This window comes from Streptopelia decaocto (genome assembly GCF_964273445.1).
Source record: "Streptopelia decaocto genome assembly, contig: HAP1_SCAFFOLD_806, whole genome shotgun sequence".
Taxonomy (NCBI): domain Eukaryota; kingdom Metazoa; phylum Chordata; class Aves; order Columbiformes; family Columbidae; genus Streptopelia; species Streptopelia decaocto.
Genome location: NW_028115356.1, coordinates 1 through 24,910, shown reverse-complemented (window position 1 = coordinate 24,910; position 24,910 = coordinate 1). Strand labels below are relative to the sequence as shown.

The 24,910-nt window shown below is 61.1% G+C and overlaps 3 protein-coding genes across 3 annotated transcripts in view; all 3 read left to right on the top strand.

Moving 5' to 3' along the window:
* The window catches only part of LOC309452806 (E3 ubiquitin-protein ligase HUWE1-like), a gene marked incomplete at both ends in the record, with an annotated part of 31,047 nt that extends 30,491 nt beyond the window's left edge, over window positions 1-556 (top strand). The window contains one exon of the mRNA XM_082077487.1: window positions 541-556. Coding sequence (XP_081933613.1) covers window positions 541-556 — 16 coding nt within the window. The remainder of the gene's footprint in view (window positions 1-540) is intronic.
* A 457-nt stretch (window positions 557-1,013) lies between these two features.
* On the top strand, window positions 1,014-7,607 carry LOC309452805 (E3 ubiquitin-protein ligase HUWE1-like). Its single transcript, XM_082077486.1, has 10 exons — window positions 1,014-1,244; window positions 1,702-1,879; window positions 2,694-2,783; window positions 3,666-3,796; window positions 3,900-3,939; window positions 5,089-5,274; window positions 5,702-5,916; window positions 6,060-6,193; window positions 6,992-7,204; window positions 7,469-7,607. Exons 3-9 carry the CDS (start codon window positions 2,765-2,767, stop codon window positions 7,149-7,151), a joined length of 885 nt encoding a protein of 294 aa, XP_081933612.1. The 5' UTR covers window positions 1,014-1,244; window positions 1,702-1,879; window positions 2,694-2,764; the 3' UTR covers window positions 7,152-7,204; window positions 7,469-7,607.
* A 4,844-nt stretch (window positions 7,608-12,451) lies between these two features.
* On the top strand, window positions 12,452-24,710 carry LOC309452804 (E3 ubiquitin-protein ligase HUWE1-like; the record flags this gene model as incomplete). Its single annotated transcript, XM_082077485.1, has 11 exons — window positions 12,452-12,785; window positions 14,074-14,177; window positions 14,266-14,422; window positions 14,507-14,636; window positions 16,083-16,285; window positions 16,390-16,517; window positions 18,456-18,549; window positions 19,822-19,974; window positions 21,470-21,715; window positions 24,178-24,295; window positions 24,382-24,710. 11 exons carry the CDS (start codon window positions 12,452-12,454, stop codon window positions 24,524-24,526), a joined length of 1,812 nt encoding a protein of 603 aa, XP_081933611.1. The 3' UTR covers window positions 24,527-24,710.
* Window positions 24,711-24,910: the final 200 nt, after the last annotated feature.

Genomic DNA, 24,910 nt, shown 5'->3' with positions numbered 1-24,910 from the left:
GGGGGATAGAGGGATTTGGGGGGAGGAGACAAGAACTGGGGTTTGGGGGGGTTACATTGCTCCGCACCCCAATTCTGAATGTCCCCATCATTTTGGGGGAGTCAGGATGGGGGTTCACCCCCCAGCACCCCAATTTTCGCTCTCCCTGGAACTCACGTTCCCTGGGTGAGGGGGGGATTAAAAAGGGGTTCCCCCCTCACCCCAATTCTTCACATCCCCATAACTTCGGGGGGAGCTTAAACAGGGGTTCCCCCCCAACACCCCAAGTTCTCACCTCACTGGTGTCTATGGGGGGGTCAGGATGGGGGTTCACCCCCCAGCACCCCAATTTTCGCTCTCCCTGGAACTCACGTTCCCTGGGTGAGGGGGGGATTAAAAAGGGGGTTCCCCCCTCACCCCAGTTCTTCATGTCCCCATAACTTTGGGGGCAGTTTAAGCAGGGGTTCCCCCCCAACACCCCAAGTTCTCACCTCACTGGTGTCTATGGGGGGGTCAGGATGGGGGTTCTCCCCCCAGCACCCCAATTTTCGCTCTCTCCAGAGCTCACGTTCCCTAGTTGGGGGGGTGGGATTAAAAAGGGGGTACCCCCCTCACCCCAGTTCTTCATGTCCCCATAACTTTGGGGGGAGTTTAAGCAGGGGTTCCCCCCCAACACCCCAAGTTCTCACCTCACTGGTGTCTATGGGGGGGTCAGGATGGGGGTTCAGCCCCCAGCACCCCAATTTTCGCTCTCCCTGGAACTCACGTTCCCTGGGTGAGGGGGGGATTAAAAAGGGGGTTCCCCCCTCACCCCAATTCTTCACATCCCCATAACTTCGGGGGGAGCTTAAACAGGGGTTCCCCCCCAACACCCCAAGTTCTCACCTCACTGGTGTCTATGGGGGGGTCAGGATGGGGGTTCACCCCCAGCACCCCAACCTTCGCTCTCTCCGGGTGCTGCATTTGGGTTGAAAAGTGGGTTCCCCCCCCGACACCCCATTTCCCCCCCTGACACCCCAATTTCCCCCCCCAGCCGACATCCCGCCGTCGCCGGGGACCATCCCCGCCAGCCACCCGCTGCTGGTGCGGCACGCCGAGCACGGGGGGGTGACGCTGGGGACGGGAGGCGCCACCCCCCGCCTGGCGCAGGGGCTGGGGGGGCGCAGCCAGCGCACCCTGCGCCAACTCACCGCCAACGCCGGCCACACCATCCACGTGCACTACCCGGGGGCCCGCCAGCCCAACCCCCCCCTCATCCTGCAGAGGTCAGTATGGGGACACCCCCCGGGGACCCCCAAACCCCACCCAGGGCACCCCAAATGTTCCTGGGAGCCCCAAATGTTCCTGGGACCTCCAAATGTCCCTGGGACCTCCTGGATCCGCATCATCCCCATTGGCCCGTCCTTCCTGCTTTGAGACCCCATGTCCCCATGTCCCCCCAGTGTCCCCTGTCCTCCCCAGTGTCCCCATGTTCCATGTCCCCCCAGTGTCCTCATGTCCTCCCAATGTCCCCATGTCCCCCCAATGTCCCATGTCCCCCATGTCCCCCCAATGTCCCCTGTCCTCCCCAGTGTCCCCATGTTCCATGTCCCCCCAGTGTCCTCATGTCCTCCCAATGTCCCCATGTCCCCCTCAATGTCCCCAATGTCCCCATGTCCCCCTCAATGTCGCCATGTCCCCCCAGTGTCCCCATGTCCCCCCAATGTCCCCGTGTCCCCGCAGGCTGCTGGGCCCCTCGGCGGCCGCCGACATCCTGCAGCTGAGCAGCAGCCTCCCCCTGCAGAGCCGGGGCCGGGCCCGGCTGCTGGTGGGGAACGAGGACGTGCACATCATCGCCCGCTCGGACGACGAGCTGCTGGACGATTTCTTCCACGAGCAGGGGGCGCTGGCAGCCAGGCGGGTCCGTGGGCGGGGCCTCGCGGGGGGCGGGGCTTGGCGGAGGGCGGGGCACGGGAGAAAGTGGGGGATCCCCCTGCAAAGCCATGTGGCTGCAGGGATGGAGAAGAGAGACCTGGAGGAAGGGGGTGGAGCCTGGGGAAAGGGGTGGGGTCTAGAGGAAGGGGGTGGAGCCTGGAGGAAGGGGTGGGATCTAGAGAAAGGGGGTGGAGCCTGGAGGAAGGGGTGATATTTAGAGAAAGGGGGTGGGGTCTAGAGGAAGGGGGTGGAGCCTGGGAAAGGGGTGGGGTCTAGAGAAAGGGGGTGGGGTCTAGAGAAAGGGGGTGGAGCCTGGGGAAATGTGTGGGGTCTAAAGGAAGGGGGTGGAGCCTGGGGAAAGGGGTGGGGTCTAAAGGAAGGGGGTGGGGCCTGGAGGAAAGGGGTGGGGTCTAGAGAAAGGGCGTGGAGCCTGGGGAAAGGGGTGGGGTCTAGAGGAAGGGGGTGGAGCCTAGAGGAAGGGTTGGGGTCTGGAGGAAGTGGGAGGGGTGTGTAGAAAGGGGGTGGAGTCCAGAGGAAGGGGGTGGAGCCTGGAGGTAGGGGGAGGAGTCTAGAGAAAGGGGGTGGAGTCTAGAGTAAGGGGGTGGAGCTAAGGGGGGACGGAGCTTGGGGGAGGGCTTGGGATAAAGTGAGGGGACCCCCCCATGTGGGTGCACCCCCCCATGTGGGTGCACCCCCCCATGTGGGTGCACAGATGGGGCTGCAGAGAGGGGGTGTGGCTTAGAGAAAGGGGGCGGAGCCCCCTCTCCCGGTCGCCTGGGTTCACGGTCTGTCCCCCGCAGGGACCCTCTCGTCCATCCCCACGGCCCTGACGCGCTGGACCGAGGAGTGCAAGGTGCTGGATGCCGAGAGCATGCACGACTGCGTCTCGGGTGGGTGTCCCCAATGTCCCCAACCTGTCCCCAGCACCCCCGCCAATGTCCCCAACCCCCCTCAATGTCCACAAACCCCCCCCAATGTCCCCAAATCCCCTTCAATGTCCACAAACCCCCCTCAATGTCCCCAAATCCCCTTCAGTGTCCACAAACCCCCCTCAATGTCCCAAATAGCCCCAATGTCCCTCAAAGCCCTAATGTCCCTCAAAGCCCTAATGTCCCCAAACCCCCCTCAATGTCCCCAACGCCCCCAGTGTCCCAAACTCCCCCAGTGTCCCAAACTCCCCCAGTGTCCCCAGCGCCCTCAATGTCCCCAACTGCCCCCAGTGTTCCCAGCGCCCTCAATGTCCACAAACCCCCCCTCAATATCCCCAAAAGCCCTAATGTCCCCAAACTCCCCCTAATGTCCCCAAACTCCCCCTAATGTCCCCAAACCCCCATAATGTCCCCAAACTCCCCCAGTGTCTTCAACTGCCCGCAGTGTCCCCAGCACCCTCAATGTCCACAACCCTGCCAATGTCCCCCAAATGTCCCCAACTTCCCCTAATGTCCCCAACTCCCCTAGTGTCCCCAAAGCCCCCCTAATGTCCCCAAGCCCCAAATGTCCCCAACCACCCCCAGTGTCCCCAAAGCCCTCGATGTCCCCAACTCCCCCAGTGTCCCCAAAGCCCCCCTAACGTCCCCAACTCCCCCAGTGTCCCCAAACCCCCCTCAATGTCCCCATTGTCCCCGCCAACCATCCCCCTGCCACCTTTACCCATTCAGTGATCCCTCCAGCGCCACCACCCAGCGCTGTCAACATCCCCACGATGTCCCCAACCCCCTCCAAGTGTCCCCAAACCCCCGTGACCCCCCCACATGTGTGTCCCCCCCCCGCAGTGGTCAAGGTGCCCATCCTGGCGCGGCTGGAGGCCCTTCGGGACGAGGAGCTGGACGAGCGGCGCGAGAAGCGCCGGCGCCAGGCGGCCGAGGACGAGGCCAAAGCCACCGGCGCCGAGGACAAGGACACGGTGAGCTGACCCCCCCACCTCGGCCCTTTCTCACCCCCCCACCCCCCAAAAATGGGGCTGTTTGCCCCCCCCCCGCCCTTCAACCACCTTCTCTGCCCAACAGGAGGCGGCAGCCAAAGCCACCAGCGACGTCCCCCCGCCAGGTAACCCCCCGTGGGAAAGTTTGGGGTCCCCCCCACCCCAAAATACCCGGGTGATGCTCCCCCCACCCTAAACGCCCCAAAAATACCCGGGTGACCCCCCACATCCCCCAAAAACCCCCATTTTGCCCTGACACGCCACGAGTTGACGTAGTTGGCAGGTGATCCTTCAGTTTTTAGTGTCCCCAAGGCCACCACCGCTGTGACCCCCCCATTGTAAAATGTTGGGGTCCCCCCCAAAATACATCATCATTCCCCCCCCCCCGAATGACCCACCCCAAACCCCCACCCCCCGTTTTGATCTGACACCCCACGAGTTGACGTAGTTGGAAGGTGTCCCCCATTTTTAGTGTCCCCCCATTTTTAGTGTCCCCAAGGCCACCACAAATGTGACTCCCCCCATTTTAAAATGTTGGGGTCCCCCCAAATAAGTCATCACCCCCCACCAAAATGACCCCCCGACCCCAACCCCCCTTTTTGACCCCACATTTGAGGACGTCCCCCCATTTTTAGCATCCCCAAGGCCACCACAAATATGACCCCCCCCATATTAAAATTTTGGGGTCCCCCCGACATTTTGGGGGTGTCCCCCCCCCGGTGACCCCCCCGGTGACGTGGCGCCCGCGGGCTGAGGTAGTGGCTTGTACAGTCGCGGTGACACCGGCGGCGATGACTGTCCAGCCCACTGTCTGCCTCGCGGCCGCCCCCCCCGCCGCCCGGACGCCTGGGTCCCCTTTTTTTTAGGGGGGGTGGGGATGGGTTTGGCTTTTGGGGGGGTTTTGGGATATTTTAGGGTTTTTTTGGGGGGGGTTATTAGTGGCTTTTAGGTGTTTTTGGGTGGGATTGAGCAGTTTTGGGGTTTATTAGGGGATTTGGGGGGGGGGATCAACACACCTTTGATAAGGGGGGGGCAGGAAAAACACCCCCAAATATTGACACCCCCCTCCTCACCGGACGCCTGGGTCCCCCCAAAGTGTCTGGGGGGGCGGGACATGGAACATGGGGGTCTGGGACCCACCCTCCCCCACTGTCCCTGTGTCCCCCCCACTGACCCCCATGTCCCCCCATTGACCCCCACGTCCCCCCCACTGACCCCCATGTCCCCCCACTGACCCCCACGTCCCCCCCACTGACCCCCATGTCCCCCCCCAGAGAGCAGCGGCGCCACCTGCACCCTGGTGATGCTGGAGCCGACCCCCACCCCCCCGGACCCTCCCCCCCAGATCCCCCCCCGCCCCCCCCAGCCCCCCGAAAGCCAAGAGGCGGGGGGGGGACCCACCCGCGCCCCCCCAGACGCTGAAGCCACCCAGATGGAGCTGTCGCCGGCCCCCACCATCAGTGAGTCTTTGCGGGGGGGGGGCGGGAAACACCACTTTGTGGGGGGGGGCATATTTTGGGGGGGGGGTTAGGGGGGGTGTTAGGGGTTTTTTTAGGCTATTTAAGGGGTGTTTTTTAGGATATTTATGGGTTTTTTAGGATATTTAAGGGGGTTTTATAGGCTATTTAAGGGGTGTTTTTTAGGATATTTAAGGGGGGGGTTAGAATATTTAAGGGGGGGGTTTAGGATATTTAAGGGATTTTTTTACGATATTTAAGGGGGGTTTTTTAGGATATTTAAGGGGGGTTTTTTAGGGTATTTCAGGGTTTGGGGGGATATTTAAGAGGTATTTTTAAGGAATTTGAAGGGTTTTTTTAGTTGTTTTCCCCGGGGGGTCTCTCGGTGCATCCGGGGGTGTCCCCCTCACGTCCCCGTGTCCCCCCCCAGCGTCGCTGTCCCCCGAACGCGCCGAGGACTCGGACGCCCTGACGGCCCCGAGCAGCCAACTGGAGGATCCCCCATGGACACGTCCAGCCTGGCCTCCTGCAGCCTGGAGGAGCCCGGGGGGGCCCCCCCGCCCCCCCCCGCCCCCCAGAACCCCCCGGGCACCCCCCAGGGACCCCCCCCGGCCCCCCGGACGCCGCTCAGCCCCCCGACGACAGGTCAGTGCCCTCAAGGTGACGCTTTGGGGGCGTCTCCTTGGGTGATGTCACCCCGCGCGGTGATGTCACCCCCCTTGGTGATGTCACACGTGGCTCGGTGACGTCATACCCCCCTATATGACGTCATCCCCCGCCCCCCCAAGCTCCCCCCCGGCGTCCTCGTCGGAGAGCTCGTCCACGCGCGACTCGGCCGGCGCCACCTCGGGCGCCGACTCGCGGGGGATCCTGGAGGAGCCGCTCCCGTCCACCAGCAGCGAGGAGGAGGATCCCCTGGCCGGTGCGTGTCACCTTTGTCACCTCCCTTGTCACCCCCCCCCGTCACCAAATGACCCCCAGGTCACCCCGACCCCCCCGTGTCACCCACCGCCAGTCGGGGGGGATGTGGAGCTGGGGGCACCGCAGGGGGGGTGGGGACACCCCGGGGGTGACGCTGTGTCACCTGGGGGGTCCCTGTGTCACCCAGGGGGTCCCCATGTCCCCCCCACCCCGTGATCAGTGTCCCCATGTCACCTCTTATGGCCCCAGAGGGGGTGGACCCCTTGTCACCTGGGTTGTCCCCATGTCCCCACATCCCCAGGGGTGTCCCCAATGTGTCCCTCCTTGTCCCCCCCAGGGATCAGCCTCCCAGAGGGGGTGGACCCCTTGTCACCCCGGTTGTCCCCATGTCCCCAAATCCCCAGGGGTGTCCCCAATGTGTCCCTCCTTGTCCCCCCAGCGATCAGCCTCCCAGAGGGGGTGGACCCCTTGTCACCCGGTTGTCCCCATGTCCCCAGGGGCTTCCCTATGTCCTCGGGGTGTCCCCATGGGTGTCCCCAGTGTGTCCCCACAGCGATCAGCCTCCCAGAGCGGGAGGACCCCTTGTCACCCAGGTTGTCCCCATGTCCCCAGGGGGTTCCCTGTGTCCTGGGGGTGTCCCCAGGGGTGTCCCCAACATGTCCCCCCATGTCCCACAGCGATCAGCCTCCCGGAGGGGGTGGACCCCTTGTCACCCGCATTGTCCCCATGTCCCCAGGGGTTCCCTGTGTCCTGGGGGTGTCCCCAGGGGTGTCCCCAACGTGTCCCCCATGTCCCGCAGGGATCAGCCTCCCGGAGGGGGTGGACCCCTCGTTCCTGGCCGCGCTGCCCGACGACATCCGGCGGGAGGTGCTGCAGAACCAGCTGGGGATCCGCCCCCCCGGCGCGGGCCCCGCCCACCCCAAGCCCCGCCCCCCCGGTGGTGGCCAATCCCGGCCTGACCGAGGTCAGCCCCGAGTTCCTGGCGGCCCTGCCACCTGCCATTCAGGAGGAGGTGGGTGGGGCTTCTACAGGGGGCGGGGCTTCGGGGAGGGGCGGGGCTTAAGGTGGAGTTAATGGGGCCTTTGGGGGCGTGGCCTCCAGGTGGGCGTGGCCTCATACAGCTGTGGCTGCTTTTTAATCCTCTTATCCCCTGAACCCTTGAGGAGGGGGGTGGGTGTGTCCCCCAAGGGGGGGTGTGTCCTCCATGGGGGCGTGTCCTCCTAGTGGGCGTGTCTAACAGGGGCGTGTCCCCCCTCCTCGCCGCCCCGCCCCGCAGGTGCTGGCGCAGCAGCGCGCGGAGCAGCAGCGCCGGGAGCTGGCGCAGGCGACGGGCTCGGACGCGCCGCTGGACCCGGTGACGTTCATCCAGACGCTGCCGTCGGAGCTGCGGCGCTCGGTGCTGGAGGACATGGAGGACAGCGTGCTGGCCGTCATGCCGCCCGACATCGCGGCCGAGGCGCAGGCGCTGCGGCGCGAGCAGGAGGCGAGACAGCGCCAGCTCATGCACGAGCGCCTCTTCGGCCACCCCAGCACCTCCGCGCTCTCCGCCATCCTGCGCAGCCCCGGTGAGCGGCACCGCGGGACGGCAGCGCGGCCCCTCGGCCACCGGGGCCCCTCCTGTCCGTCCATGTCCGCCCCGTCCCCTCCTGTCCATTCCTGTTCCCCTCCTGTCCCCTCCTGTTCCCTCCTGTCCCCTCCTGTTCCCCCTGTCCACTCCTGTCCCCCCTGTTCACCCCATCCCCCCTTGTCCACCCCGTCCACTCCTGTCCCCCCTTGTCCCCCCCTGTCCCCCCTGTTCACCCTGTCCACCTTTGTCCCCGCCCTGTTCATCCCGGTCCCCTCCTGTTCCCCTTGTCCCCTCCCATTCATCCCTGTCCCCTCCCGTCCACCCCTGTCCATCCCTGTCCCCTCCTGTTCCTCCTGTCCCCTCCTGTTTCCCCTGTCCCCTCCCGTCCATCCCTGTCCCTTCTCCTGTCCCTCCTGTCCCCCCACCCTGTCCTCTCCTGTCCCCCCCGTATTCTTGTCCCCTTCTGTCCCATATTCTTGTCCCCCGCCTCATTCCCCTGCCCCCCTGCACCCCCATCCTGTCCCCTCTGTCCCTTCTCACCCCCCATCCTGTCCCCTCTGTCCCCTCCTGTCCCCCTGACCCCCCATCCTGTCCCCTCCCTGTCCCCAGCCCAGCGCACGTGTCCTATCTGCTGCTCTCCATAGTCACGGGACCCCCCAAAGCCCTTTTTGACACCCCACCTCCCCTCCCAACACCCCAAATCCCCCTGACCCCCCAGCTCCCCTCCCCACACCCCAAATCCCCCTGACCCCCCAGCTCCCCTCCCCACACCCCAAATCCCCCTGACCCCCCCACATCCCCTCCCAACACCCCAAATCCCCCTGACCCCCCAGCTCCCCTCCCCACACCCCAAATCCCCCCTGACCCCCCCAGATCCCCCCTGACCCCCCATTTCTGTTGCAGCCTTCACCAGCCGGCTGAGCGGGAACCGGGGGGTGCAGTACACGCGCCTGGCGGTGCAGCGGGGGGGCACCTTCCACATGGGCAGCGGCGCCGCCCACGCACGGTACCCACCCCCATTTATTACCCACCCCCCCATTTATTATCCCCCCCCAACTTATTTCCCCTCCTGAGATTTATTTTTCCCTCCAAATTTATACTTGAATTAAATTTCAACTCTACGTTTAAATTTGTGATTCCAAATTTGAATTTGAAGTGACATTTGAAATTTAATTTGCGTTTCTGTTTCAAATTTAAATTTTGAATTTTGTTTCAAATTTAGATTTTGAATTCAGTTTCACATTTAAATTTTGAATTTAGTTTCCAATTTAAATTTTGGATTTCATCTCAAATTTAAATTTTCAATTTAGTTTCAAATTTAAATTTTAAATTTTGTTTCAAATGTCAGTTTTAAATTTAGTTTTAAATTTAGAATTTAATTTCAAATTTAAATCTTGAATTTCATTTCAAATTTAAATTTTGAATTTCATCTCAAATTTAAATGTTTAATTTAGTTTCAAATTTCAATTTTAAATATAGTTTTAAATTTAAATTTTGAATTTGGTTTCAAATTTAAATTTTTAATTTAATTTCAAATTTAAATTTTGAATCTAATTTCAGATATATATTTTGGTTTTGATTTCAGATTTAAATTTTGGGTTTCCTTTCAAATTAAAATTTTGAATTTAATTTCACTTTTAAATTTTAATATTGCATTTAAATTCAAATAATCTAATTTCAAATTCAGATTTTAAATTTCCCTCCAGTTTTCAATTTCAAGTCTGATCTCATATTCAATTTTGAATTTCTGTCCAATGTTCAATTTTAAATCTCATCTCCAATTCCAATTTTGCATTTCCCCCCAATGTTCCATTTCAAATCTCATCTCCCATTCCCCCCAACGTCCAATCGGAACTGACCCCCTGTAACCTGACTCCGCCCCCTTCCCCCCTCCCCCCAACGTCCAATTGGAACTGACCCCCTGTAACCTGACTCCGCCCCCTTCCCCCCCCCCCCCCCAACGTCCAATTGGAACTGACCCCCTGTAACCTGACTCCGCCCCCTCCCCCCCCCCCCCCCCCCCAACGTCCAATCGGAACTGACCCCCTGTAACCTGACTCCGCCCCCTTCCCCCCCCCCCAACGTCCAATTGGAACTGACCCCCTGTAACCTGACTCCGCCCCCTCCCCCCCCCCCCCCCAACGTCCAATTGGAACTGAGCCCCTGTAACCTGACTCCGCCCCCTTCCCCCCCCCAACGTCCAATTGGAACTGAGCCCCTGTAACCTGACTCCGCCCCCTTCCCCCCCCCCCCCAACGTCCAATCGTAACTGAGCCCCTGTAACCTGACTCCGCCCCCTTCCCCCCCCCCAACGTCCAATTGGAACTGAGCCCCTGTAACCTGACTCTGCCCCCTCCCCCCCCCCCCCCAACGTCCAATTGGAACTGAGCCCCTGTAACCTGACTCCGCCCCCTTCCCCCCCCCAACGTCCAATTGGAACTGAGCCCCTGTAACCTGACTCCGCCCCCTTCCCCCCCCCCCCCCCAACGTCCAATTGGAACTGAGCCCCTGTAACCTGACTCCGCCCCCTTCCCCCCCCCAACGTCCAATTGGAACTGAGCCCCTGTAACCTGACTCCGCCCCCTTCCCCCCCCCCCCCCAACGTCCAATTGGAACTGAGCCCCTGTAACCTGACTCCGCCCCCTTCCCCCCCCCCAACGTCCAATTGGAACTGAGCCCTTGTAACCTGACTCCGCCCCCTTCCCCCCCCCCCCAACGTCCAATTGGAACTGAGCCCCTGTAACCTGACTCCGCCCCCTTCCCCCCCCCCCAACGTCCAATTGGAACTGAGCCCCTGTAACCTGACTCCGCCCCCTTCTCGCAGCCCGTCGGGCGGCGGCGCCGACGCCCTCCTGCGCCTGCGCGGGCGCCTCCTGCTGGACCACGAGGCGCTGTCCTGCCTGCTGGTGCTGCTCTTCGTGGACGAGCCCAAGCTCAACACCAGCCGGCTGCACCGCGTGCTGCGCAACCTGTGCTACCACGCGCCCACGCGCGGCTGGGTGGTGCGCAGCCTGCTCTCCATCCTGCAGCGCAGCAGCGAGAGCGAGCTGTGCCTCGAGACCCCCCGCGCCGCCCCGCCCCCCGACGACAAACCGCGGCGCCGCGGCGGCGCCGGCACCAACGCCGAGCCCCCGCGGGGGCTGGAGCTGCTGCAGCGCGTGGAGGCGCGGAGCTCCGGGCAGCTCTCGTGGCTCTCGGTGTCCATGGACGCGGCTTTGGGCTGCAGGACCAACATCTTCCAGATCCAGAGGGCGCCCGGGAGGAAGCACACGGAGAAACACGGCGGCGGAGGAGGAGGCGCCGGGGCGGCCGCCGGCTCCGCCGTCCACATCCACCCCCAGGCCGCCCCCGTGGTCTGCAGGCACGTGCTCGACACCCTCATCCAGCTGGCCAAGGTGGGACACGGGGGGGGCTCTACAGTGGGATTTGGGGGGCAATAAGGTGTTTCTTAGGGTTCCTTAATGGAGCTGAGGGGGTTTGGGGGGGATTCAGGGGGTTTGGGGGGGTCTGGGGGCTCTACGGTGGGATTTGGGGCATCTGGAGGTGGATTTTGGGGGGAAAGAAGGTGCTTCTTAGGGCTCCTTGATGGAGCTGAGGGGGTTTGGGGGGAAATTGGGGGGTTTGGGGGGTCTGGGGGCTCTACGGTGGGATTTGGGGGGCAATAAGGTGTTTCTTAGGGTTCCTTAATGGAGCTGAGGGGGTTTGGGGGGACATGGGGGGGATTTGGGGGGTCTGGAGGGGGATTTGGGGGGCAATAAGGTGCTTCTTAGGGCTCCTTAATGGAGCTGAGGGGGTTTGGGGGGACATGGGGGGTATTTGGGGGGTCTGGAGGTGAAATTGGGGGGCAATAAGGTGCTTTTTAGGGCTCCCTAATGGAGCTGAGGGGGTTTGGGGGTACATGGGGGGGGTGTTTGGGGGGGAATAAGGTCCTTTTGGGGGCTCTGTGGTGGAATTTGGGGGGGTTTGGGGCCCCTTAATGGAGCTGGGGGACAATGGGGCATTTTGGGGGCATCTGGGGGTCCCCAACCTCTGGGCCCTTTTTGGGGGGGTCACCAACACCCGACTAATGCTCCTTGTTTTCTCTCCCTCCCCCCCAATATTGTCTCTTCCCCCCAATATTTTCCTTCCCCCCCCAATATTTTCTGTTCCCCCCCCAATGTTCCCCCCCCAATATTCCCCCCCAATTTTCCTTCTCCTCCAATATTTTCTCCCCCCCACCCCATATTTTCCTTCCCCCCAACTTTTCTTCCCCCCCAATATTTTCTGTTCCTCCCCCAATATTCCCCCCCATTATTTTCTCTCCCCCCCTCATTATTTTCTCCCCCCCCCCAATTATTTTCTCTCCCCCCAATATTCCCTCCCCCAATATTTTCTGTTCCCCCCCCAATATTTTCTGTTCCCCCCCCATTATTTTCTCCCCCCCCCCCATATTCCCGCCCCCCCAGGTGTTCCCCAGCCACTTTACCCAGCAGCGCAGCCGCGACCCCCCCAGCGACCCCGAGCGGGGCCCCCCCCCCCAAACCCGGCGGGGGGGGCGGCGGCACCAGCAGCCCCTGCCCTCCCCCCCCGCCCCCCCCCACCCAGACCCCCCCTCCTCCCCCCCCCTCCTCCGCCCCGCCCCTCCCCCCGCCCCCTCCCCCCCCTGCCAACCTGTCCACCGACTTCTGGGACCTGCTGGTGAAGCTGGACAACATGAACGTGAGCCGCAAGGGCAAGAGCTCGGCCAAGGCGGGGGGCGCCGGGGGGGGCCCCGAGCCCGAGGCGGCGGGTTTGGGCTTAGAGACGTCGCCGCTGGGGCAGCTGATGAACATGCTGTCGCACGGCGTGATCCGGCGCAGCGCCCTGCTCACCGAGAAGCTGCTGCGCCTGCTCTCGCTCATCTCCATCGCCCTCCCCGAGGGGGGGGGCGCGCCCAACGGCGCCAACGGCGGGGGCAACGGGGGGGGCGGCGCGGCGGCGGCCGGGACGGCGGGGACGGCGGCGACGGGACCGGGGAGCCCCGCGGCACAGGCGGCGAGTAACGGGGGTGAGTGACGGGGACACTGGGGGGACATGGGGACAATATGGGGATGGGGGACATTGGGGGGACATGGGGACACTGGGGGGACATGGGGACAATATGGGGATGGGGGACATTGGGGGGACATGGGGACAATATGGGGATGGGGGACATTGGGGGGACATGGGGACACTGGGGGGACATGGGGACAATATGGGGATGGGGGACACTGGGGGGACATGGGGACACTGGGGGGACATGGGGACAATATGGGGATGGGGGATATTGGGGGGACATGGGGACAATATGGGGTTGGGGGACATGGGGACACTGGGGGGACATGGGGACAATATGGGGATGGGGGACATTGGGGGGACATGGGGACAATATGGGGTTGGGGGACATGGGGACACTGGGGGGACATGGGGACAATATGGGGATGGGGGACATGGGGACACTGGGGGGACATGGGGACAATATGGGGATGGGGGACATTGGGGAGACATGGGGACAATATGGGGATGGGGGACATTGGGGGGACATGGGGACACTGGGGGGACATGGGGACAATATGGGGATGGGGGATATTGGGGGGACATGGGGACACTGGGGGGACATGGGGACAATATGGGGATGGGGGACATGGGGACACTGGGGGGACATGGGGACGATATGGGGATGGGGGACATTGGGGGGACATGGGGACACTGGGGGGACATGGGGACAATATGGGGATGGGGGACATGGAGATGGGGGCATGTGGGGACATTTGGGGGGACATGGAGGGATGTGGGGACATTGGGATGGGGGGACATGGGGACAGGGGTGGGGACATGGGGACAATATGGGGATATGGGGGACATGGGGAAAATATGGGGATATGGGGACATAGAGGGATGTGGGGACATTGGGATGGGGAGATGTGGGGAGATGGGGGACATGGGGACATTGGGGGGACATGGGGACAATATGGTGACATGGAGGGAGGTGGGGACATTGGGATGGGGGGACATGGGGACATTGGGATGGGGGACATGGGGACAATATGGGAACATGGAGGGATGTGGGGACATTGGGATGTGGGACATAGGGACAATATGGGGATGTGGGGAGATGGAGGGGGACATGGAGACATTGGGGAGATATGGGGACAATATGGGGCCATGGACGGGGTGGGGACCTGGGCACACGTGGTGGCATCACGTCCCCAAGACCCCAGCGCGGGGACCAGAGCCACACGGTGTGGGGCTGGGGGTCTGTACAGGGAGGGCCCACCGCCCCCCCCGGCCCCAACTGTCCCCAACTGTCCCCACAGCCCGCGCCAAGTCCCCGCCGAAGGTCCCCGAGGGGGGCGGCAGCCCCGACCCCCGCATGGCGGCCACGGGCCTGACCGAGAGCCAGCTCCAGCTCTCCGTGGAGGTAACGGCCGCGGCCCCAAACCCGGGGGGGGCCCGGGGGTGACCCGGGTGACAGCGCTGTCCCCAACCCCCCCGCGGTGTCCCCGCAGGTGCTGACGTCGCACTCGTGCTCGGAGGAGGGGCTGGAGGACGCGGCCAACGTGCTGCTGCAGCTGTCGCGGGGGGACGCGGGGACCCGGGACACGGTGCTGCGGCTGCTGCTCAGCGGGGGGCGCCACCTGGGGGCCACCCTGTGCCGCCAGATCGGTACGCGGGGGGCCGGGGGGGGACACACACATCGGGGGGGGTGACAGGGGTGTCACCTCCCGCCACGGTCCCTGTTGGGGACAGGGACGCTGCTGGCCGAGCTGCGCGAGTACAACCTGGAGCAGGCGCGGCGGGCGCAGAGCGAGGCCCCGTCCCCCGAGGGGCCCCCCGAGGAGCAGCTGCCCCCCAAGCTCAAGGGCAAGATGCAGAGCCGGTGAGACACGCCCCGCCACCCCCTTGGCCACGCCCCCACCCCCTTGGCCACGCCCCCACCCCTTGGCCACGCCCCCCGGGTTTACTCTGGGCCCTACTGATGACTCTTGTACCTGCTGTGAACTCTGGGCCCTATTAATAACTGTTATTCCTATTGTTAACTCTGGGCCCTACTGATAACACTTGCCTTTGCCATTAACTCTTGCACCTGTTAACTCTGGGCTCTATTAATAACCATTATTCCTGCTGTTAACTCTGGGCCCTACTGATAACACTTTAACTCTTGCACCTGTTAACTCTGGGCCCTACTGATAACATTTGTCGCTACTGAGAACTCCTGTTCCTACTGACAATTTTTACAGGTGCTGTTAATCCTGGTCCCTACTGATAACCCTTTTCACTACTGATAACCCTTTCCCTCCTGTTAACCCTTGTCCCTACTTATAACCGTTTTCCTTACTGTTAAAACCCTTTTGCTTGCTGTTAACCCTTGTCCCTACTGATTATCCTTCTCCTTGCTGTTAACCCTTGTCCGTACTGTTAACCCTTGTCCCTACTGATAACCCTTTACTGTCACAACCCCTTTCCTTGCCGTTAACCCTTGTCCCTACTGATTATCCTTCTCCTTGCTGTTAACCCTTGTCCCTACTGATAACCCTTTGCTGTTACAACCCCTTTCCTTGCCGTTAACCCTTGTCCCTACTGATAACCCTTTACTGTCACAACCTGTTTCCATGCTGATAACCCTTGTCCCTACTGATAACCCTTGTCCGTACTGATTACCCTTGTCCCTACTGATAACCCTTTACTGTCACAACCCCTTTCCTTGCCGTTAACCCTTGTCCCTACTGATAACCCTTTACTGTCACAACCCCTTTCCTTGCCGTTAACCCTTGTCCCTACTGATAACCCTTTACTGTCACAACCCCTTTCCTTGCCGTTAACCCTTGTCCCTACTGATAATCCTTTTCCATGCTGTTAACCCTTGTCCCTACTGATAACCCTTTACTGTCACAACCCCTTTCCTTGCCGTTAACCCTTGCCCCTACTGATAATCCATTTCCATGCTGTTAACCCTTGTCCCTACTGATAACCCTTTGCTGTTACAACCCCTTTCCTTGCCGTTAACCCTTGTCCCTACTGATAACCCTTGTCCGTACTGATTACCCTTGTCCCTACTGATAACCCTTTACTGTTACAACCTATTTCCTTGCTGTTAACCCTTGTCCCTACTGATAACCCTTTACTGTCACAACCCCTTTCCTTGCCGTTAACCCTTGTCCCTACTGATAATCCTTTTCCATGCTGTTAACCCTTGTCCCTACTGACAACCCTTTACTGTCACAACCCCTTTCCTTGCCGTTAACCCTTGTCCCTACTGATAACCCTTTACTGTCACAACCCCTTTCCTTGCCGTTAACCCTTGTCCCTACTGACGACACCCCAGGTTCGACACGGCGGAGAGCGTGGTGATCGTGGCGTCGCAGAAGCGGGCGCTGGGGGGGCGGGAGCTGCAGCTGCCCTCCATGTCCGTGCTCACCTCCAAGACCTCCACGCAGCGCTTCTTCCTGCGCGTGCTGCAGGTCATCATCCAGCTGCGCGACGACACGCGCCGGGCGCACAAGAAGGCCAAGCAGGCCGGCCGCCTGGGTAAAAACCACGCGGGGGGGGCGGCCCCCGCTTTGTCCCCCCCCACGTTGTCACCTCTGTCACCCCCTAACGCCGCGTGTCCCCCCCTCCCCGCTTCCTCCAAGGTGCCGGGGGCCTGGGGGCGGCCGGCAGCATCCAGGCAGCCGTGCGGCAGCTGGAGGCCGAGGCCGACGCCATCATACAAATGGTACGTGAGGGGCAGAGGGCCCGGAGGCGGCAGCAGGCGGACACGGTTAGCACGGCCGGGCCTTCCTCCCCGCCCTCCTCCTCCTCCTCTTCCCCTTCCTCCTCCTCCTCTTCCTCGCCTGCCTCCTCTTCCTCACCTTCCTCCTCCTTGTCCTGCTCTGGCTCCTCCTTCGCCATCCTCCTCCTGCGCCGCCTCCTCTCTCATCCTCTTCCCCCTTTCATGTCCTGCTCCTTCTTGTCATCTTCATCCTCATCATCTTCATCCTCATCATCTTCCTCCTCATCATCTTCCTCATCATCTTCATTCTCATCCTCCATTGTCTTCATTCTCTTCCTCCTCCTTCACCGTCCTCCTCTTGTGCCACCTCCTCTCTCATCCTCTTCCCCCCTTTTGTGTCCTGCTCCTTCTCGTCTTCTTCATCCTCATCTTCATCCTCATCTTCATCCTCATCATCTTCATTCTCATCCTCATCTTCATTCTCTTCCTCCTCCTTCACCATCCTCCTCCTGCGCCGCCTCCTCTCTCATCCTCTTCCCCCTTTGTGTCCTGCTCCTTCTCATCTTCATCTTCATCATCTTCATCCTCATCATCTTCCTCCTCATCATCTTCATCATCTTCCTCCTCATCATCTTCATCATCTTCATTCTCATCCTCGTCTTCATCCTCCATCATCTTCATTCTCTTCCTCCTCCTTCACCATCCTCCTCTTGTGCCGCCTCCTCTCTCATCCTCTTCCCCCTTTTGTGTCCTGCTCCTTCTCGTCTTCTTCATCCTCATCATCTTCATCCTCATCCTCATCTTCGTTCTCCATTGTCTTCATCCTGCCTTTCATCCTCTTCCTCCTCCTTCACCGACCTCCTCTCTCCTCGTCCTGTTCCCCCATCTGTGTCCTGCTCCTCCTCATCTTCATCCTCCTCTTCATCTTCTTCATCCTCCTCTTCATCTTCTTCATCCTCCTCTTCATCATCTTCATCCTCATCCTCGTCTTCATCCTCCATCATCTTCATTCTCTTCCTCCTCCTTCACCATCCACCTCCTGCGCCGCCTCCTCTATTATCCTCTTCCCCCTTTGTGTCCTTCTCATCTTCTTCATCCTCATCTTCATTATCTTCATCCTCCTCTTCATCATTTTCATTCTCTTCATCTTCATCCTCATCTTCGTCATCTCTCTTCATCCTGCTCCCCGCTGTGTTCTGCTCTTTCTCACTCTCCTCATCTTCATCCTCTTATCATCCTCCTCTTCATCCTCATCCTCCTCTTCATCATCTTCATCGTCCTCTTGGCCATCTTCATCCACCTCTTCATTCTCCTCTTCATCATCGTCCTGCTCCTCTTCATCATCTTCATCCTCGTCTTCATCCTCCTCTTCATCATCTTCATCCTCCTTTTCATCTTCATCCTCATCATCTTTGTCTTTCTCTTCATCTGCATCCTCTTCATCGTTTTCATGCTCATCATCTTCCTCTTCCTCTTCATCATCTTGTCTTCTTTCTTTTCTTATCATCTTCATCCTTCTCATCTTCATCCTCTTCTTTGTCTTCATGCTCTTCCTCATCATCTTCATCCTCCTCGTCTTCATCCTCATCATCTCCATCCTCCTTGTCTTCATCCTCCTCTTCATCTTCATCCTCATTGTCTTCATGCTCTTCTTCATCCTTTTCATCGTTTTCATCCTCCTCATCATTTTCATCCTCCTCATCCTCTTCATCCTCCTCATCCTCTTCATGCTCCTCATCATCTTCATCCTTTTCCTTGTCTTCATCCTCATCCTCTTCTTCGTCTTCATCCTCTTTATCCTCTTCCTCACCCTCCTCTTCCTCCTCCCCCCCCTTCCTGCTCTTCCTCCCCCTCCTCCTCCTCCCCCCCCCGTCCCTCCCACCCCCCGAAGCAGCCGCAGCGCCGGGGTCCCCTCAGCCCTGGCTGGGGGGGTCGGGTCCCCATCTGGGGGGTCCCGGCCCCCTAAACCCCCCCGCGTTCCCGCAGTCGGAGGCCGGGCCGGACGGGCCCCCCCGGCGCGACGAGTCGCCCATGGACGTGGACCAGCCCTCGCCCGCCCCGCAGGACCCGCCGGCCCTGGGTGAGCCCCCGTGCGCACCGGTGCGCGCCAGTATGCACCAGTGAACACCAGTGCACACCAGTGCAAACCAGTGAGCGCCAGTACACACCAGTGCACACCAGTGAGCACCAGTACACACCAGTGCACACCAGTGCACACCAGTACACACCGGTGAACACCAGTGCACACCAGTGAGCACCAGTGCACACCAGTGCTCACCAGTGCACACCAGTGTGCGCCAGTACACACCAGTACACACCAGTGCACACCAGTGCACACCAGTACACACCAGTGCACACCAGTGCACACCAGTGCACACCAGTGTGCGCCAGTACACACCAGTACACACCAGTACACACCAGTGAGCACCAGTACACACCAGTGCACACCAGTACACACCAGTGCACACCAGTACGAACCAGTACGCACCAGTGCACACCAGTGTGCGCCAGTACACACCAGTGAGCACCAGTACACACCAGTGCACACCAGTGCACACCAGTACACACCAGTACGCACCAGTGCACACCAGTGTGCGCCAGTACACACCAGTGAGCACCAGTACACACCAGTGCACACCAGTGCACACCAGTACACACCAGTACACACCAGTGCACACCAGTGCAAACCAGTGAGCACCAGTACACACCAGTACGAACCAGTGCACACCAGTGTGCGCCAGTACACACCAGTACACACCAGTGTGTGCCAGTACACACCAGTGCACACCAGTGTGCGCCAGTACACACCAGTACACACCAGTGCACACCAGTACACACCAGTACGCACCAGTGCACACCAGTACGAACCAGTACACACCAGTGCACACCAGTGTGCGCCAGTACACACCAGTGTGCACCAGTACACACCAGTGCACACCAGTACACACCAGTGCACACCAGTGAGCACCAGTGAGCACCAGTACACACCAGTGAGCACCAGTACGCACCAGTGCACACCAGTACACACCAGTACTCACCAGTACGCACCAGTACACACCAGTGCACACCAGTGCTCACCAGCACACACCAGTGAGCACCAGTACACACCAGTACACACCGGTGCACCCCCACAACCTGCACTGGGGAGGGGGTGGGCAGCCTGACCCCCCCATCCCACCAGTTTGTCCCAGTAAGGACACTGGTCATGTTCCGCTTCACCTTCCAGCCCCGTACTGGTGCGGGGTCCCCCAGCCTGGTCTGTACTGGTGCGGGGTCCCCCAGCCTGGTCTGTACTGGTGCGGGGGGGTTCCCGGGAGCCGGGGGGGTCCTGACGGGCTGTGTCCCCCCCCAGGCTCGGAGGGTCCCCAGGGGGGGCCGGAGCGGGACGAGCGGCCCCCGGAGCTGCCGCTGCTGAGCGAGCAGCTGAGCCTGGACGAGCTGTGGGACATGCTGGGAGAGTGCCTCAAGGAGCTCGAGGAGTCCCACGACCAGCACGCCGTCCTGGGTGGGTGCCCCGAGACCCCCCCGTGGCCCCAGAACCCCCCCATGGCCCCGAGACCCCCCCATGGCCCCAGAACCCCCCCCATGGCCCCAAGACCCCCCCATGGCCCCAGAACCCCCACCTTGGCCCCGAGACCCCCCCATGGCCCCTAACCCCTGGTGCCCCCCATCCCCCCTATCCCGTGGTGTCCCCATTGCCCCCCCATGCCGGGTGGTGCCCCCATTGCCCCCCTATCCCATGGTGTCCCCATTGCCCCCCATCCCGGGTGGTGTCCCCATTGCCCCCCTAACCCGTGGTGGCCCCATTGCCCCCTAACGTGTGGTGCCCCCATTCCCCCCTAACCTGGGGCACCCCCATCCCCCCTAACCCCTGGTGCCCCCATCCCCCCTAATCTGGGGTGCCCCCATTGCCCCCCCATGCCAGGTGGTGTCCCCATACCCCCCTATCCCGTGGTGTCCCCATTGCCCCCCATCCCATGGTGGCCCCATTCCCCCCCACCCCGGGTGGTGTCCCCATTGCCCCCCCATCCCGTGGTGGCTCCATTGCCCCCCCATCCTGGGTGGTGCCCCCATTCCCCCCCGTCCCGCGGTGTCCCCATTGCCCCCCATCCCATGGTGTCCCCATTCCCCCCACCCCGGGTGGTGTCCCCATTGTCCCCCTAACCCCTGGTGCCCCCCATCCCCCCCTATCACGTGGTGCCCCCTTTGCCCCCCTATCCCGCGGTGTCCCCATTGCCCCCCTATCCCGCGGTGTCCCCATTGCCCCCCTAACCTAGGGCACCCCCATTCCCCCCCTATCCCGTGGTGCCCCCATTGCCCCCCATCCCGGGTGGTGTCCCCATTCCCCCCCTATCCCGTGGTGTCCCCATTGCCCCCCTATCCCATGGTGCCCCCATTGCCCCCCATCCCGGGTGGTGTCCCCATTGCCCCCCTATCCCGTGGTGTCCCCATTGTCCCCCTAACCCCTGGTGCCCCCCATCCCCCCCTATCCTGTGGTGCCCCCATTCCCCCCACCCCGGGTGGTGTCCCCATTCCCCCCACCCCGGGTGGTGTCCCCATTGTCCCCCTAACCCCTGGTGCCCCCCATCCCCCCCTATCACGTGGTGTCCCCATTGCCCCCCTCTCCCATGGTGTCCCCATTGCCCCCCTATCCCGTGGTGTCCCCACTGCCCCCCTCTCCCATGGTGTCCCCATTGCCCCCCATCCCGGGTGGTGTCCCCATTGCCCTCTATCCCGTGGTGTCCCCATTGCCCCCCATCCCGGGTGGTGTCCCCATTCCCCCCCCATCCCGGGTGGTGTCCCCATTGCCCCCCATCCCGGGTGGTGTCCCCATTCCCCCCCCATCCCGTGGTGTCCCCATTCCCCCCCATCCCGGGTGGTGTCACCATTGCCCCCCTATCCCGTGGTGTCCCCATTCCCCCCCTATTCCGTGGTGTCCCCATTCCCCCCCCATCCCGTGGCGCCCCCATTGCCCCCCCGTGCTGACGGCGGCCCCGCAGTGCTGCAGCCGGCGGTGGAGGCGTTCTTCCTGGTGCACGCCACGGAGCGCGAGAGCAAGCCGCCGGTGCGCGACACGCGCGAGAGCCAGCTGGCGCACATCAAGGACGAGCCGCCGCCGCTGTCGCCCGCGCCGCTCACCCCCGCCACCCCCTCGGCCCTCGACCCCTTCTTCTCCAGGGAGCCCTCGGCCATGCACATCTCGGCCAGCCTGCCCCCCGACACCCAGAAGTTCCTGCGCTTCGCCGGTGAGACGGGGGGGGGCTTGAGAATGGGGGGGGGGGGCTTGAGAATGGGGGGGGGGCTTGAGAATGGGGGGGGGCTTGAGAAAGGGGGATTGAGGGCTTTAGAAGGGGGTGGGGGGCTTGAGAAAGGGGGTGGGGGCTTGAGAAAGAGGGCTTGGGGGGGATTTGGGGCTTGAGAAAGGGGGTTTGGGGGCTTGAGAAAGGGGGTTTGGGGGCTTTAGAAAGGGGTTGGGGGCTTTAGAAAGGGGTTGGGGGCTTTAGAAAGGCAGTTTGGGGGGCATTTGGGGCTTGAGAAAGGGGTTGGGGGCTTGAGAAAGGGGGTTGGTAGGGATTTGGGGCTTTAGAAAGGGGTTGGGGGCCTGAGAAAGGGGGTTTGGGGGCTTGAGAAAGGGGGATTGAGGGCCTTAGAAGGGGGTGGGGGGCTTGAGAAAGGGGTTTTGGGGGGATTTGGGGCTTTAGAAAGGAGTTGGGGGCCTGAGAAAGGGATTCAGGGGCTTTAGAAAGGGGTTGGGGGCTTGAGAAAGGGGGTTTAGGGGCTTGAGAAAGGGGTTGGGGGCTTGAGAATGGGGGTTTGGGGCTTGAGAAAGGGGGTTTGGGCGGGATTTGGGGCTTGAGAAAGGGGGTTTGGGGGCTTGAGAAAGGGGGATTGAGGGCTTGAGAAAGGGGGCTTGGGATTTGGGGCTTGAGAAAGGGGTTGGGGGCTTGAGAAAAGGGGGTTTGGGGGCTTGAGAAAGGGGGTTTGGGGGGATTTGGGGCTTGAGAAAGGGGTTGGGGGCTTTAGAAAAGCAGTTTGGGGGGATATGGGGGCTGTAAAATGGGGGTTTGGGGGGATTTGGGGCTTTAGAAAGGGGTTGGGTGCTTGAGAAAGGGGGTTTTGGGGGGGATTTGGGACATTAGAAAGGGGTTAGGGGCCTGAGAAAGGGGGTTTGGGGGGGATTTGGGGCTTGAGAAAGGGGGATTGAGGGCTTTAGAAGGGGGTGGGGGGCTTGAGAAAGGGGTTTTGGGGGGATTTGGGGCTTTAGAAAGGAGTTGGGGGCCTGAGAAAGGGATTCAGGGGCTTTAGAAAGGGGTTGGGGGCTTGAGAAAGGGGATTTGGGGCTTTAGAAAGGGGTTGGGGGCTTGAGAAAGGGGGTTTAGGGGCTTGAGAAAGGGGGTTTGGGGGGGATTTGGGGCATTAGAAAGGGGTTAGGGGCCTGAGAAAGGGGGTTTGGGGAGGATTTGGGGCTTGAGAAAGGGGTTGGGGGGCTTGAGAAAGGGGGTTTGGGGGCTTGAGAAAGGGGGATTGAGGGCTTTAGAAGGGGGTGGGGGGCTTGAGAAAGGGTTTTGGGGGGATTTGGGGCTTTAGAAAGGGGTTGGGGGCTTGAGAAAGGGGTTGGGGGCTTGAGAATGGGGGTTTGGGGCTTGAGAAAGGGGTTGGGGGCTTTAGAAAAACAGTTTGGGGGGATATGGGGGCTGTAAAATGGGGGTTTGGGGCTTGAAAAAGGGGGTTTGGGGGGATTTGGGGCATTAGAAAGGGGTTAGGGGCCTGAGAAAGGGGGTTTGGGGGGGATTTGGGGCTTTAGAAAGGGGGGGTTGAGGATTTAAAAGGGGATTTGGGGGGGATTTAGAGAGGGGTTTGGGGCTTTAAAAGGGGTTGGGGGCTTTAGAAAGGGGGTTTGGGGGATTTGGGGGCTTTAAAAGGGGGTTTGGGGGCTTGAGAAAGGGGGTTTGGGGCTTTAGAAAGGGGGGTTGAGGCTTTAAAAGGGGATTTGGGGGGATTTAAAAAGGGATTTGGGGCTTTAAAAGGGGTTGGGGGCTTGAGAAAAGGGGTTAGAGGGCTTTAAAGGGGGGTTTGGGGGGATTTGGGGCTTGAGAAAGGGGTTTGGGGGGATTTGGGGGCTTTAAAAGGGGGTTCGGGGCCTTTAAAAGTGGTTTGGGGGCTTAAAAAGTGGGTTTGGGGGCTTAAAAAGGTGTTTGTGGGGGAGATTTGGGGCTATAAAAGGGGGTTCAGGGCTTTAAAAAGGTGTTTGGGGGCTTAAAAAGTGTTTGTGGGGGCGGATTTGGGGCTATAAAAGGGGGTTCAAGGCTTTAAAAAGGGGTTTGGGGCTTGATTTGGGGTTTTCTAAATGAGGCTGGGGGGGGTTGGGGCTTTAGAAAGGGGGTTCGGGGCCTTTAAAAGTGGTTTGGGGGCTTTAGAAAGGGTTTGGGGGCTTAAAAAGGTGTTTGTGGGGGGGATTTGGGGCTATAAAAGGGGGTTCAGGGCTTTAAAAAGGGGTTTGGGGCTTGATTTTGGGTTTTCTAAATGGGGCTGGGGGGGTTTGGGGCTATAAAAAGGGGGTTCAAGGCTTTACAAAGGGGTTTGGGGGGGACTTTGGGGTGCGCATTCACTCCCCCAACCCTCAGCCACCCCCCCCCCACCTTGTGGCTGGCAAGAGGGGGGTCTCCGGGTTTCGGGGGGCTTCATTGTTCCCCCCCCCGCCCCCCAGAGACGCACCGCACGGTGCTGAACCAGATCCTGCGGCAGTCCACCACGCACCTGGCCGACGGGCCCTTCGCCGTGCTGGTCGACTACATCCGCGTGCTGGACTTCGACGTCAAGCGCAAGTACGGCCCGGGGGGGGCACGTCCCAACCCGGGGGGGGGTCCCCGAAGTGTCTGACACCCCCTTTTTGCGCCTCCTCCATCCGCAGGTATTTCCGGCAGGAGCTGGAGCGGCTGGACGAGGGGCTGCGCAAGGAGGACATGGCCGTGCACGTGCGCCGCGACCACGTCTTCGAGGACTCGTACCGGGAGCTGCACCGCAAGTCACCCGAGGAGATGAAGAACAGGCTGTGAGCCCCCCCGGATCACCCCTGCACCCCAAAACACCCCCTGACACCCCAAAACCCCCCCAAAACACCCCTGACATCTCACACCCCCACATCCCCCCAACCACCCGTTGGAGGGTTCCTACCATGAGCTGCAGCGCAGGTCCCCCCAGGAGATGAAGAACAGGCTGTGAGCCCCCCCAAAACACCCCTGACACCCCAAAACACCCCCAGGCCACCCCTGACACCCCAAACCCCCCCAAACCACCCCTGACATCTCACACCCCCAATCCCCCCAACCACCCGTTTGAGGGTTCCTACCATGAGCTGCACCACAGGTACCCCCAGGAGATGAAGAACAGGCTGTGAGCCCCCCCAAAACACCCCTGACAGCCCTAAACCCCCACAGACC

Coding starts and splice junctions, on each gene's coding strand:
- LOC309452805 (XM_082077486.1), top strand. Junction 3,940..5,088: donor CAGCGACGTCCCCCCGCCAG/GTAACCCCCCGT, acceptor GTCCCCCCCCAG/AGAGCAGCGGCGCCACCTGC. Junction 5,917..6,059: donor GCTCAGCCCCCCGACGACAG/GTCAGTGCCCTC, acceptor CGCCCCCCCAAG/CTCCCCCCCGGCGTCCTCGT.